Source organism: Myxocyprinus asiaticus, chromosome 25 (genome assembly GCF_019703515.2).
Source record: "Myxocyprinus asiaticus isolate MX2 ecotype Aquarium Trade chromosome 25, UBuf_Myxa_2, whole genome shotgun sequence".
NCBI lineage: Eukaryota > Metazoa > Chordata > Actinopteri > Cypriniformes > Catostomidae > Myxocyprinus > Myxocyprinus asiaticus.
In genome coordinates this window covers 20,535,031-20,549,003 of record NC_059368.1, presented here as the reverse complement: position 1 = coordinate 20,549,003, position 13,973 = coordinate 20,535,031, and the positions used below count along the sequence as shown (strand labels likewise).

Here is a 13,973-nt window from a genome sequence, read left to right as displayed (position 1 = left end):
CCACCCCCATATTCGTTTTACGATCTCCTGCCTTTTCACTTGCATTGGCGTATGTTCCTAATGTATAATGTGATATTTAGCATATTAAATTTGTAAAAATTTAGAAAAAAGCATGTTGCTCCATAGTGCTGATCGTTTAAAGAGTCGCGATGACTGTTTTTGGTAATGCCTCAATCGTCAAAGTTTAAAGGTGAAGTATGTGATTTCTGCACTACTAGTTGCACTAAATGGAATTACAAAAATAAAGTACGTTTGCCAACACCACTTAGGCTCATCATGCCCTTTCATACTCTCTGATTCCCTATGAACAAATAGGCCATATAGGCCACAAATAGGCCATAATAAATAAAAGGTGATAAACGTTTAACGTTGTAATAAACAAGACCACTATAACATATGGTATACACACCAGACAGAAAGCGTTGCAGAGAAATCGGGTTGTCTGATAACATCGCTGGATTAAATGGCAGCTGGGTGTGCGGTGGTCCAGCAAGAGGTAGGATGGTTCTTCTGGTAACTAGTAAGTGTAACGATACACATTCCAAGTATCTTTCGAATTGAACTGAAGATCGACAGCAATGAGCGATCTTGTGTAAGCTTACCTGTCGAGAAGCAACTCGGCAAGTTTGGCATCTCCATCGAACCCCAAAAATTTCCTCAAATTCCTCCACCTTGTAAATGCGACACCAATAGTTTTACTCCGTTCTCTGTCTTGGTGTCTTTAGCAAGTCTTTGAATTTTGGCTAGGCTAAATTTCTTTCCTCTACACACGGCTGCCATGGTTGTTTATATTCTCCTGGTTGAACAGCCTACAACAAGTAGCCATGTCCCAAACACACACTATAGGTTGAGCTAGAAAGAGATGGGTGGAGCTGAGCATGAATGTTTTGATAGTGCTTGGGAAGCTCAGTGTTTATACTTTTGCAGTAGGTAAACCCACAAATGGCTTACTTATAGTTGTCAATGAACAATAATCTGGGACAGTAGAATGTATTTTGACATCAAAAAAGTTACATTCTTCACCTTTAAAGGAGTGGGTGGATGGCGTGAATCTATGAACCGAAGTTATGTTGATATCATTAACTACTTTGGGTTATGACTGCCAAAAGCTGCACAAATTGAGCCTGAACTAATATTTACTCCAACTAACATTTAAAATGGTTGTTGCTCTTTGTCTGGAATGCTCATATAGGTAGTTTTTTATTGAGACCGGAACTAAAAAAAAGTACAGCTGCCATTAAAAACATGACTCCACCCAGCAGTTAGTCAGGAAAACTGTGGATAAGAGCACTGTGCGAGTTAAGGAGTCATCTGATACAGCTGACTCGTACGTCCAAAAACAAAAACCAGGTGACCTTTAAGAGAAAGGAGCTCTGCTCTGCAGAGACTGATACAGACTCAACAGACTGTTACTGACACTCTGCTGCTTGAAATAGATAGGCCTGAAGGTCTGCAATGATTTACGGATTGAAATAAACAAATTTCCCAATAGTGCAACAAGAGGTGGTTACCCTGAATTACCTCGCCAAGTTGTCACAGAGAAAATAATTTGAACTTGTCATGAATACGGGTGTGAAAAACTATGTAACTAGTCAGTCTTAACGAAGCCCTGTATAATTAGTCTGATTACTAATTGTCTAGTCAATCATCCTGAGCCATCACTAGTTTTAACAGTATAATTTTTTTTTTGAGAAATCTTACAATGTAGCTGTTTAAAACACTGAGCTTAAAATACAGTTTAAAATTTTGTTAGACAATATTGTAAAAGTCATCACCTGCAGATAATCAGATTGAATGGCTGCCAGCAGGTGCTCCTTGCTGAGTTCGTACAGGACGTCAGAGGTCATGACCTGGCTGAACTCCTCACACAGGAAGTGCATGGCCTGCCGATGAACCCATTTGGAACCGTAGGGCTGTGAACTCCACTTCAGAATGGCCACCACGGAGTCCAGCGAGATGCTCTCTACCACAATGTCTTCACAGGCTAATAAAAATAAAACATAACACTTTTTATTTTGGCTTAAACACTTCAATCTCTCTTAAAGTTGCACATCTTTGTCCAAGCCTGGTAATTAAGATTTCTTAAACAAAAAACTTGGGTGGTCAAGATGTTCTTAGAATAGGGCACCACACTATCTGTCCTCTACACTCCATCTTGTCTGCTGCTGAAAGAATTTTCCTCAGTAAACTATATCATATCTTACCCCGTGAAGTGTTGTGTCCTTAAATATAGCAGGAAGAACTTCTGCCATAATATATGCAGATAAGTCTAAAATATTAATGAAAATGTATGCATTTAAATGTCACAGTGGGATCCGATGAATAATTTACCCAATTATGCATAACAAAAACACCACTTTATGCTGCTTCAGAACTGTGCCATGAATTACTGATTTTATCAGTGATTTCATTCATGACTTGCAGTATTCTTTTTCAGACATCAAAGACAGAATGTCCAAAGAGTGGCATTCTGTGCAGTTTAATCAGTAAATGCCACAGTTTTTGTTCATGATACAAAGACCCCTAGAGCAGTGAATAATTTTAACTCCAATGCAATCCAAGCCAAGAACATCTCTAGAGAGCGTGCTTGATTTTTCATTGGCATTGTGAGTAGGATTCCATTCCATCAATAGCCCATGCAGATGCATTTTAAATATCCATTGTAACAAGACACGTCACACCTAGTCATTGTGGCTTATACCTTGCATACCTTAGAAATTAATGGCAAATACTTAAGTTAAAGGAATAGTTCACTCAAAAATTAATAAATGTCATCATTAACTCACCCCCATTCAATCCATTATTAATTTTCTTTCTTCAATGAAACAAAAGGAGAAATTATGAAGAACAATTTTCAGGTTTCTCTATTCCTTACAAGGAAAGTGGATGGTGATCTTATACTGCAATCGAACAAATGACATGCAAGAACCAATGGTATTTGCTGTCAAAGATGTCAATCCTGGCATGACACGTCTAAAGGCCTTTGCGCACCAAACGCGAATCTTCGTCGCTATTAACATTTTGAATCGAAACAATGGATTACTAACGAGCCATGCTCATCTGGAGCAAACATTCACGCCGAATCGTGCACCGACAAAGCAAGCTTTTTTTTTTTTTTTTTTTACAGTGAGAATGACAATTTTCTTTTTCCTTCGCCGGGTGATGAAATGCCTTGGAACATGTGTCAGCAGTTACCAAAATCAGCGCAACAGGTGATGCTAAAGCATAGAAAGCTGCTTTGACCACCAGCATTGTACACTGAAGGAACTCGAGGATTGTCGTCATAATGTTTTCCATATTGCTGCAACTTTTCATTTAATCTAACGTGAGTTCTCTTATACCTCTAATATAACACATTGCTGCATACAGTATTTGCCTTTGTATCACCTTTTAAATAAACAACTTTAATGATCTAGCTTAATTTTCTTCACCAAATATTAATCATATTAATAGTATTGCTGTGACTTGTGGTGCATGGTATATACTGTATCTCTGTTTAAAAATGCCTTTGTATACCACAGATATGGTGGTGTCTCCACAAAATTGTTATTTCTGTGCAATTGTTAATAGTCGTTAACATCTGTGCTGTCATTGGCAAGTATTAAAGTGTCTAATAATGGGTCAGAATGAAGTTGGGTTTTGTTGGATCTTTGTTTATTGCTTGCATTTTATTGACTCTTTTTTATCAATGTTTAATAAGTAACATGCAGGCTTTTGAGCAAATGTATAACACAAATAGAAATATATGCAATAAGATACATTCAGTATTGTTCAAACTGACATCCATTACAACAGCCATTATGTGAGTGCATTACACAGTGATTTTAAACAAATACACATAACACAAGAATATAGAGAATACCTGGCAGTGGCATGTAATCAGCATTGTTCCAAATGCATTTTTTTTTCCAACCATTAATATTTTTATTTTACACTTGATTCTTTCTAATTACCCCTCAGACTGTGTATACAGGATAACACTGCCAGTCAACTTCAGTTGGTGAACTGAAATAGTTTGTGAAGTGTCTCAAATAAGACTTGAAATATAATGCACGAGTTGAATGAACTACCATGATATTTTTAGTGCTATTTTGTTGTTCTGGAGCGAAGCAGTATAAAAATCACCATCCATTTTCATTGTATGGAAAATATCAGCTTGGACACTGCCTAAAAACTAAATTTGTGTTTATCAGAAAAAAGAACGGGGCTGGAATGACATGAGGACTGAGTAATTGATGACAAAAATCTTCATTATTGCATGAACTAGGTAACCCTTCAAGTCTGAATCACTCTGTGCTGTTCAGTACCATTATATATTCAACTGGATGATCTGCGTCAGAGCAGATGCAACTCTCAAAGCTCTAGAGATAGCATTACGTTATCCAATGCCATATTTTGTAAGTACACAAACTGCTCTTCTGAGTCTCTATGCAAAAACTCAAAAAAGGGTGCCCTTGAAAAGATTAAGAAACTGAAGGAGATCTGTTCATTTACAACAACAAAAAAACAAATAAAAATACAGACCGTATTTAAAAAAACATTTTTAGTTTTTCATGACACAATGCCTGACCTGATGAAAACCACAACTTGGAACTTCTGTTTGCAAGTAGGTCAAAGTTGCCATAAAGGTAACTTGTCATGCTGTCATTAAGATATTTTGAAATTTAAGTTCCATGTCTCCCCTAATCTAAATCTAAGGCAGGCGCATGGACATTAAAAATAGCCTAGATCACTAACAAGTACTGTTTGTGACGCTCTCCAAACCAATCCGTCAAGGACTTGAGCAGGATCGATATGGACAGCTTTCTCCCAACAGAATGCATCTGTGCAGTTTGCAAAAGTGCAAACTAAAGAAAGGCAACACCTAAAAAATTAAGCAATGCCATATATCTATATATTTTTATTTCTGCTTACTGCCCATGTCTTCTCTTTTGTGACCTTATAGCCTGAGGGTTGCAGCTCACACGTCTCCAGCCTCTTGAGAGCACAAGAAGATCAAGAGCAGCACTACATCTGTTTCACTGTATGACTAGAAACTACCAACCATACAACAGCACAGCAATGCCCCAGTATACCCTCATTAACACAACCCTGTTAATTATAACCCCTGCTTTTGGAGCTGTAAACTGTAGGTCTTCAGAAAACAGTGTCATATTAGCCCTTAGGGAGAATATCACACAGAATCCCAAAAGCTCATCATTCATTATTGACTTTGTAATCAATGTGTACATTGTTGTTGTTGATGTTGAGCACTAATACAGAGGAACAAATCAATGCGAGTTAATGAAAGTTAATGATTAGGTTAGAGTCAAATTTACACCACAAGGTTGATTGTGGAACTTGCAACAAGTAGTTAATAAGTACTCAAATCTAAGATGAGCATTCCAACATGAGATCTCACTGCAAAACATCTAAGCAAACAAAAGCTACATAAGACAGGAGCCTTTTGCCCAACCATTCAATGCCCTCCACTCATAGGTATTTGGATTCCAAGGGCAGAAGATTGGATGGTAATGAATGCAGCGCAAATACAGATTTCCTCAGTCAATCCTATTTTGTGGACTCTTTTGTGGACTTTGATTTGCTTCCACCTCTTATCTCCTTATCATATCTGTAAACACAGTCAATGCAGTTTAACCTTGTCTTTTTTCATGAGCCACTCAAAGTTTGTGGTCAGGAGCAGCTTTACAAAAGGAGCAAAGATTCTGCATTTATCAAACGTACCATTTACACTTGCGAAAATTATAATTCAATGGGATTTAAATAAAGATGGATCCTAAAGGGTGGACTCTGCTCTACTGTAGTACAGAATCAAAGACATACAAAAGTAGTATGCTGGTAAGTATGAAGCAAACACCTGCATTCATATATTTGATTTACAAAAAAAAAAGAAGAAAAAAAAAGGAATAAAATCAATGTGGATCACAGACTGATTATTTGTCACAAACGAGTCGAACAACGCAGATGTATTCCAGCAGTTAGTGTAGCATTGTCCTTATAAGCAGGGTTGTCACAATACCTCAATAATGGCTTGCAGTATTTATTCAGAGTAGTTTCATGATACCACTCATTAGGGCTGGGCGATATGACGATCTACTATATCTTGGCAACGCTATAAAGCGTCAATTGATACAGATTTTGCGATATTGTGTATATTGCTATATGTATGTTCAACACACACACACATATGCCGCCTGTCACCTGCAGCTGTAACTATATCGCTAGCAAATTATAAAATTATGTCCTCTGGATTATTTTCAACAGCAGAATAAGAATATGAACTTTCTAATAAGTGACACAGGCCTAGGCCATCACAAATATAGCCGTTTTTTTTCATTATTGACGTTTTAATCAGTCTGCTTGTCCAGTCGGGCAAGTAAAATTATTTTTCACTTGCCCCTTCAAAAATCCACTTGTCCCAGACAAGCGTTAATGTCGAGCCCTGATTAAATATTGCATTCAACATTCTCCGTTAACAATTGTTTCTTCTGCAGTAAAGCTCCTAAAGTAAATGTACATTATTTTAAAGGAGTTTTAGATATTTTGTTTTTGGAAAACAAGCCAAAAAAAAAAACTAATCAAAAACGTACTTTGTTTCAGTGTATAATGGGCTAAGACTACACTCTCTCACCTTTATGTTCACTTCAATCCATCGTTAACTCACAAAAAACAAACTCTCTCTTCTTAACAGATCTGCGCATCATCGATTTTCTTCATGATACACACAGTGAACGTGACGCATATTATGATTCACTACATTGCGAGCAGAGGTGGAAAGTAACGAATTACAACTACTCTCGTTACTGTACTTGAGTACATTTTTCAGCTTTTTTTTTTTTTTTTTAAGTATAAATAAATAATAGTACTTTTACTTGTTGATTAAAAAAAATGAAGTATTCAACTTTGCTATGATTATTTTTTATATTATTTAAAATATATAATTTTTTTACAATTACAAAGTACAAAAAAATACATAATATTTCTGAATTTTTGGGAAGAAGAAAGTGCTAAATCTGTTTATAAACTAAAATGCGCTGTGCGCGACATGACGGAAGCCTGCAGGACACAGCATCATGAGCACAGCAGCTTGCATAAACTGCCGCTGGTGTCCTCTCTACTCTAGCTTCTCCAAGACTTTCTGCCCTATCACTATACAAGAACTGTAATTCTGTGATTTTCTGCACATTTCATTTTATTCTGGAAAGAAGCCGTTCATTCAGGTACGAGGGAACCGTTTGAACACGTTTAACTACTGATCAAATTTCACTTGTTTTTTAGGTAGGCAATGTTTTAAATGTGTCAAACATTAACACAATGTAGCTTGACATATATGTCAGGATATCTTGTTTACTTGCTACTACATGTCTAAAACAAACTTTTTATATACCTTAGAAAGATACAATGCCAATAGTGTTGGAAATTAATGGGGACTCGGGGCAAAAATGCCACCGAATTTGACAAAAATATCCCCAAAATTCAAAATATGGGGGCAAAAAAATGCCCACACAATGAGTTCTCATGTTTTATTAATAATATCTGATATAGTTACATTAACATACATTGCGATCTTCTTCTGACTTTTCACTGATCATTATTTTTTTCCTGCCGTCCGGTTCCTTGCACCATCGCACGCATATCATATCAATCCGCATCAGTTCAGTATTTTACTCCCGCGTTACATTACGTAACCGTTCGCCCCTCGTTCAAAATAAACTGTCCTAGCGGGTAACACTCTCGCTCACAGTGCTGTACTGTACTTCCCTGTGCTGCTGTTTATCTGTCTGAAAAGTCTCACCCGCTAGAGGCCAAAAGTGCGCAAGGGATGGATGTTGTATAAAGAAGGTATGAGAAATCACAAAACATAAATGTAACCAAATGCTACAATTCACTAAATAATAATCTCAATATGTTAAATAACCTTAACATTAATTAAGACATTATTATTACAACTGTAATACAATAATACATATACAGAACAACCACTCTGTGTTTGAATCAATCATATCTGTCAATAAACACTGTGTGAAATGTTTATTTTTGCCTTATTTTATTCAGCTGGTATGTAGGAGTTGATAACAGTTTGCTTAATAATCTCATTCCATATCTGGATAATTGCTACAATATAATAGAGGATACATTTCCTCCTCTATGATATTGCATTATATTAGTTTTGAACAGTATGTTAACTTAATAGCCAAAATACTTGGACATACGTGAATGAGAATAAACCTGAAATAGGAATGTGTTTGTAACAATGCACATTATGTAGTTTAGAGATGATTTAGAGACATGATGGTACAAATAGCTATTTCTATTTAAATAAATGTTGTATTCTTCACAAAAATCTTTTTATCCTTATTATCTTGTTTTCATAATCGTTGGAAGCCAAAATTGTAATTGAAAATAAAATTGTATTAATCGCCCAGCCCTAATATGCGCAGCGCTAGCATATCTATCAGTGTGCACGCTTCACGTGAGACTGAAACCAGGCTTGAGCGAGGAATGAGTTGCAGCCGATAACATTTGCGTGTGCTGGTTTAACGGCAGATTCACTAAAGGAATTATGCAGATCAAGCAATGGCAAACTTGTTGCTCATTCTTTGCAATTATGATTTTGCAGACCAATTCGGAGGATGCAGCAGTCCACCGTGATCTGACACACTCTGCCAGGACAGCGTCACTGTGATCCAGACACCTGAATCATCTCTTTAACATGCTGTGGTGCACTTGACTACACTTTTTTTTTTTTTTTTTACTTTTTTTTTTGTTGTTGTTGTAAGAAGTGTTTATAAATTTATTTTCTGCAAGACATGTTATTTTCCTTGTGTATTTTTTATTTATTAAAATTATGTAATATTTTCTTTGTTACTTTGCATTGAAAAGATCTTGAGTTTCTTGAGGAACGTTTATAATAATATTGGTCAACAACATGTCACACTGAAATGTGGCATAATGTGAAATTGAGTTCTAAGTTAGGAGAAAATTATATGAGGAAGTAGTTTTTATTTAAAAAGTATTTATTTCACTGACTAGATTTTCCAAAAATGGGCATTACAACATGGTTATTTATTGGTTTTCCAGAAATAAATTACTATATCGTGATATACACTGGCAGCCAAAAGTTTGGAATAATGTAAAGATTTTGCTGTTTCGGAAGGAAATTGGTACTTTAATTCACAAAAGTGGCATTCAACTGATCACAAAGTATAGTCAGGACATTACTGATGTAAAAAACAGCACCATCACTATATGAAAAAAGTCATTTTTGATCAAATCTAGACAGGCCCCATTTTCAGCAGCTATCATTCCAACGCCTTATCCTTGAGTAATCATGCTAAATTGCTAATTTGGTACTAGAAAATTAGAAACTGCTGAAAGTTATTTGGTTTGTTAAATGAAGCTTAACATTGTCTTTGTGTTTGTTTTTGAGTTGCCACAGTATGCAATAGACTGGCATGTCTTAAGGTCAATATTTGGTCAGAAATGGCAAAAAAGAAACAGCTTTCTCTAGAAACTCATCAGTCAATCATTGTTTTGAGGAATGAAGGCTATACAATGCTTGAAATTTCCAAAAAACTGAAGATTTCATACAAAGGTGTACACTACAGTCTTCAAAGACAAAGGACAGCTGGCTCTAACAAGGACAGAAAGAGATGTGGAGGCCAGATGTACAACTAAACAAGAGGATAAGAACATCAGAGTCTCTAGTTTGAGAAATAGACACCTCACATGTCCTCAGCTGACAGCTTCATTGAATTCTACCTGCTCAACACCAGTTTCATGTACAACAGTAAAGAGAAGACTCAGGGGTGCAGGCCTTATGGGAAGAATTGCAAAGAAAAAGCCACTTTTGAAACAGAAAAACAAAAAGAAAAGGTTAGAGTGGGCAAAGAAACACAGACATTGGACAACAGATAATTGGAAAAGAATGTTATGATCTTAACCCCATTGAGCTTTTGTGGGATCAGCTAGACTGTAAGGTGCGTGAGAAGTGCCCGACAAGACAGCCACATCTATGGCAAGTGCTACAGGAAGCGTGGGGTGAAATGTCACTTGAGTATCTGGACAAACTGACAGCTAGAATTGCCAAGGATCTGCAAAGCTGTCATTGCTGCACATGGAGGATTTTTTGTTGAGAACTCTTTGAAGTAGTTTAAGAAGTTCTGAAATTTTGTTTTCAAATTATAATAGTAATTTTTCACGTTATTAATGTCTTGACTGTACATTGTGAACAGTTGAATGCCACTTTGGTGAATAAAAGTACCAATTTCTTTCCATAATAGCAAAATCTGTACATTATTCCAAACTTGTGGCCACCAGTGTACAGTATATCATTATTATGATATAAAATTACTCATATCATGATCTAAGGTTTTGGTCATATCGCCCACCCCTACCACTGCTGTTCGAATAACGGGCTGAACGACGTAGCTATTCTATTGTTGTCTTAATACTTTGCAGTTTCATAAAAATCCTATAGTTATTAACATTTTAAATATTAGAATTTTACTATACAAACATAACATAAGAAACAAACATAATATCTCAACTGTCAATATCACACAGGAATGCAATGTGGTCAGTTAAACCTTCGAGTTTTACAGAAAACTGCAGGAAAACGATCCATTCTTATATTCCATCTGCACTATATTTTAACTGTTGCTCTATGAAAGTGCCAAATGGATGTCTACGGCTGTTGCATCTTGCTCTTTTATCAGTGTCTCGCACTATGAGCATTATGTTTTTAAAACCTTGTGACAAGTTGAGGAGTTCAATTTCGAAAAATGTGTTATGGGATCCCTGCGTTCTGTTGCACTTCTTATAGTGTCTTTTGTCTAGCCCCTATTACAGTACTGTGCAACTCTACTTATTAGTGGTTTGAGACCCCAGAGATGTCCTTCTCAAAGATGCTCCAACCAGTGGTTCCCTGATGTTGAGGTGAGGAGCATGATGTGGAGTTTAGCAATGAGTAAATGTGTCAATACGAAGTAAAAACAATGAAGATTATGGAGAGGAAACACTACATTCGGAAGCTAAATGGGGAAATAGTCACACAGCCTACGTGCTAAGAAATGAGAATGATGAGGATACATGAAGGGCATCTGATTTCAGTAAAGTGGAGCTGCTGAGTTTAAATTACAAGGAGTCAAATTTAAAACTAAATTACAGGCAATACCACATTTTACAATTTAACAGACTCACTACAGCCAACACTTGAAATAGTTTTCCTCTGAAGAAGCGCATCTTGTCAGGGACCCAAAGCCAACAACAATATGAAGTTATGTGAAATACATAATGGAAGTCTAGGGCTCATTTTACAGTTGAGTACACCTGATATTGGATGAGAACAGAGAAATGTAGGAAGGGAGCGGGGACATCTATTAGTCTTGAACAAGTGCAGTACCCCAATTAACTGGCAAAAGCCCTGAGCTTAATGCAAGGGGTAGACAGGCTAATAGACAGAGGGGAGGAGGAGGAGAAGAGATAGTGCGAGCGAGAGAAACGGCAACATGCTGAGAGGAAGAAAAATGGGAGGAGGAGACAAGATTAGGAGGGTAATGTCAAAAAGGACAGAGATAGTGGAAAATTAGCCCAGTCTATATGATTGAATGTGAAAGATGGCAACTGCTAAAATATACAGAGATGAAAATAAGAAGCGGAGAGTGGAGAAGCTCTAGAGAGGTGGTGGGTCAAAATTCTTCATGACCTTTCAGACAAGCTGTAACAGACAGAATCATTACAGAGCAGACAGACACTCATGGTGCCTTGGGGCCAGGGAGGGTTTTTTATTGAGTTTGGAACACATTCTAAAGGATGTCTGACTGAGCTACTACAGGCATCAAAGCAGCAGAGTGCTGTCAATTTAAAAGGACTCCCTCTCCAAAGATACCCATAGTAAAACGGATCTCTCCATGTACAGTGAAAATGTTGAGCTGAAATTTCTTAAAAGATGTTACATAACAAATGAGTTAAGAAACAGCATACCTTCACCTCTAGTAAATCTGCTCTTTGCATTGTACACCGCATTTATCAGAATGAACAACGTTCACCCAGAAATTGTCAACATCTACCGAACCTCATGATGTTTCAAACCAGTGAGACTTTCTCCCATGGAAATAGGGCTGCACGATTTGAACAAAAAGTCATATTGCGATTATTTAAAAAAATATTGCGATTTCGATTCAAACTGCAATATGCTAAACAAACAAACAAAAATACTAGTACACGATTCCTTTTGACCAAAATTGTCATGTTTTGCCCATGTTCTACTGCCAATAAAAAGACTAAGGGGTTCACACTTCAGTCCTCTTAAAAAAAAAAAAAAAAAAATACATTTTTATTTTTTCCTTCAGCCACAAATAAATAAATGTTAAATCTGTGAAACAAAGAGAGAGAGAGAGAGAGAGAGAGAAACACTGTATTCACTTTGTCCACTGTGTACCTGTTTTTGTCTACTCTGTGATACTGTCTCAGCCAACTATTCATTTTTGGAACCCAGTCAACTTGAATATAATTTTATTGTAATGTTATAATATTATATTTATTCTTATTATTTATAATATAAAAATAACATATTTTTGTAATGTACAGGGCATTGTCATGCAGTCCAGTTAAACCAAAGAGTTCTAAACCATCAAGCTTTTATTTTGGCAACATCTGCATGAAGTTGCATGAAGCGGAATTCTCAACAGTTGTTTAACATGCTCCTCATTTTAACATCTCCCTGCACCATGGGGTATATTATTTCTATTTTTTTATTAACATGTAGCAGCCAAACATATTTGGAATTACACAAAAGTGAAAGTAAAGTGAATCTGGAGTGCTGAAAACAGGGGTGCTCACACTACCATGTACAGTATATACAGTATGTAAGCACTGTTGTCACAATACCAAAATTTCAATAGTTGGCAGTGAAATTGGATGACCCTTGATACTAATTTCGATACCATCACTATTAATACTATACTAATTTGATAATTATTTACAGTAAGTACTGTTTCAAGTTCTCAAGTAATTATTCAAATGAGTCTGTAATAAAATAAGAACAAAGAAACAAAATAAAAGCAATGAATAGAAACAAATTAAAAACAATAGAACAAAACTATAAAATTAAGAAAACTGTGCTTTTTAACAACCTTAAAGGTTGTCATGCATTGCATTTGTTATTTTATTTTACAATGTTCACTGAGGTCCTCCTTATAAATGTAAGGATGTAATTTAGTAAGATTTTTTTATTTAATAATTATTTAGAAATAATTGTCCATTTTCTATCCTGTTTTTGGCCCTCTGATTAAAAAGCAAACTTTTCGGGATGTCTCCTTTAAGACGCCAATGTAAACGGCCACTGCTATGATTGGGTAACATCTTTGCATATGAAATAAGTGTCAACGTCCCCACCTTTATGAATGTGGAATTGGATGGTTAAAAATGGAAGCTGGAGGAATTCAGCCATACATGTTTGAGCCAGAGTCTGATCCCAAATCTGAAGAAAATGAACCCACTCCACAAACACCACAGATAATGCAGTCTGTGATAGTGTGGTAAGTAATCACTCTAATTAGGGGTCCAAGCACCGGAACCCTATTGTATTTTGTTTCGTATTATTTTTCTTCTTCTTCGTTTTTTTTTCTGCCCTAAAAGTGTCGGGGCATCAGAGACCGTACGTCGTTGAGATTCCAAACTTGGCAGGATGGCTCCAAATCCCCCCCCCACTACTCAGGCATACAGACACACATCCTTCAGACACTAGGTGGCGTTATTGCGAACAAAACATACAAAAATCACATTTTGGGCCATAAATCTTGAACCATAAGGACTAGAAACAAAATAATTTTTTACTCTGATTCCTTGCATCATGCCGAAGAGTTCTACCCCCTGACAGAATTTTGCTCCGCCCCTTTATAGTTAATATTTTTCCCACTATTTTGGATTGTTTGAAAAAAATTCAAAACGAACTCGTCCTAGGCCATTTG

At 36.4% G+C, this 13,973-nt stretch overlaps 1 protein-coding gene across 2 annotated transcripts in view; it reads right to left on the bottom strand.

Moving 5' to 3' along the window:
• Positions 1 to 13,973, bottom strand: part of btbd7 (BTB (POZ) domain containing 7) — an 88,877-nt gene that overhangs the window by 19,913 nt on the left and 54,991 nt on the right. For both annotated transcript variants that reach the window (XM_051654933.1, XM_051654934.1), the window contains exon 4: positions 1,776 to 1,984. In XM_051654933.1, the coding sequence (XP_051510893.1) occupies positions 1,776 to 1,984 (209 nt within the window). The remainder of the gene's footprint in view (positions 1 to 1,775; positions 1,985 to 13,973) is intronic.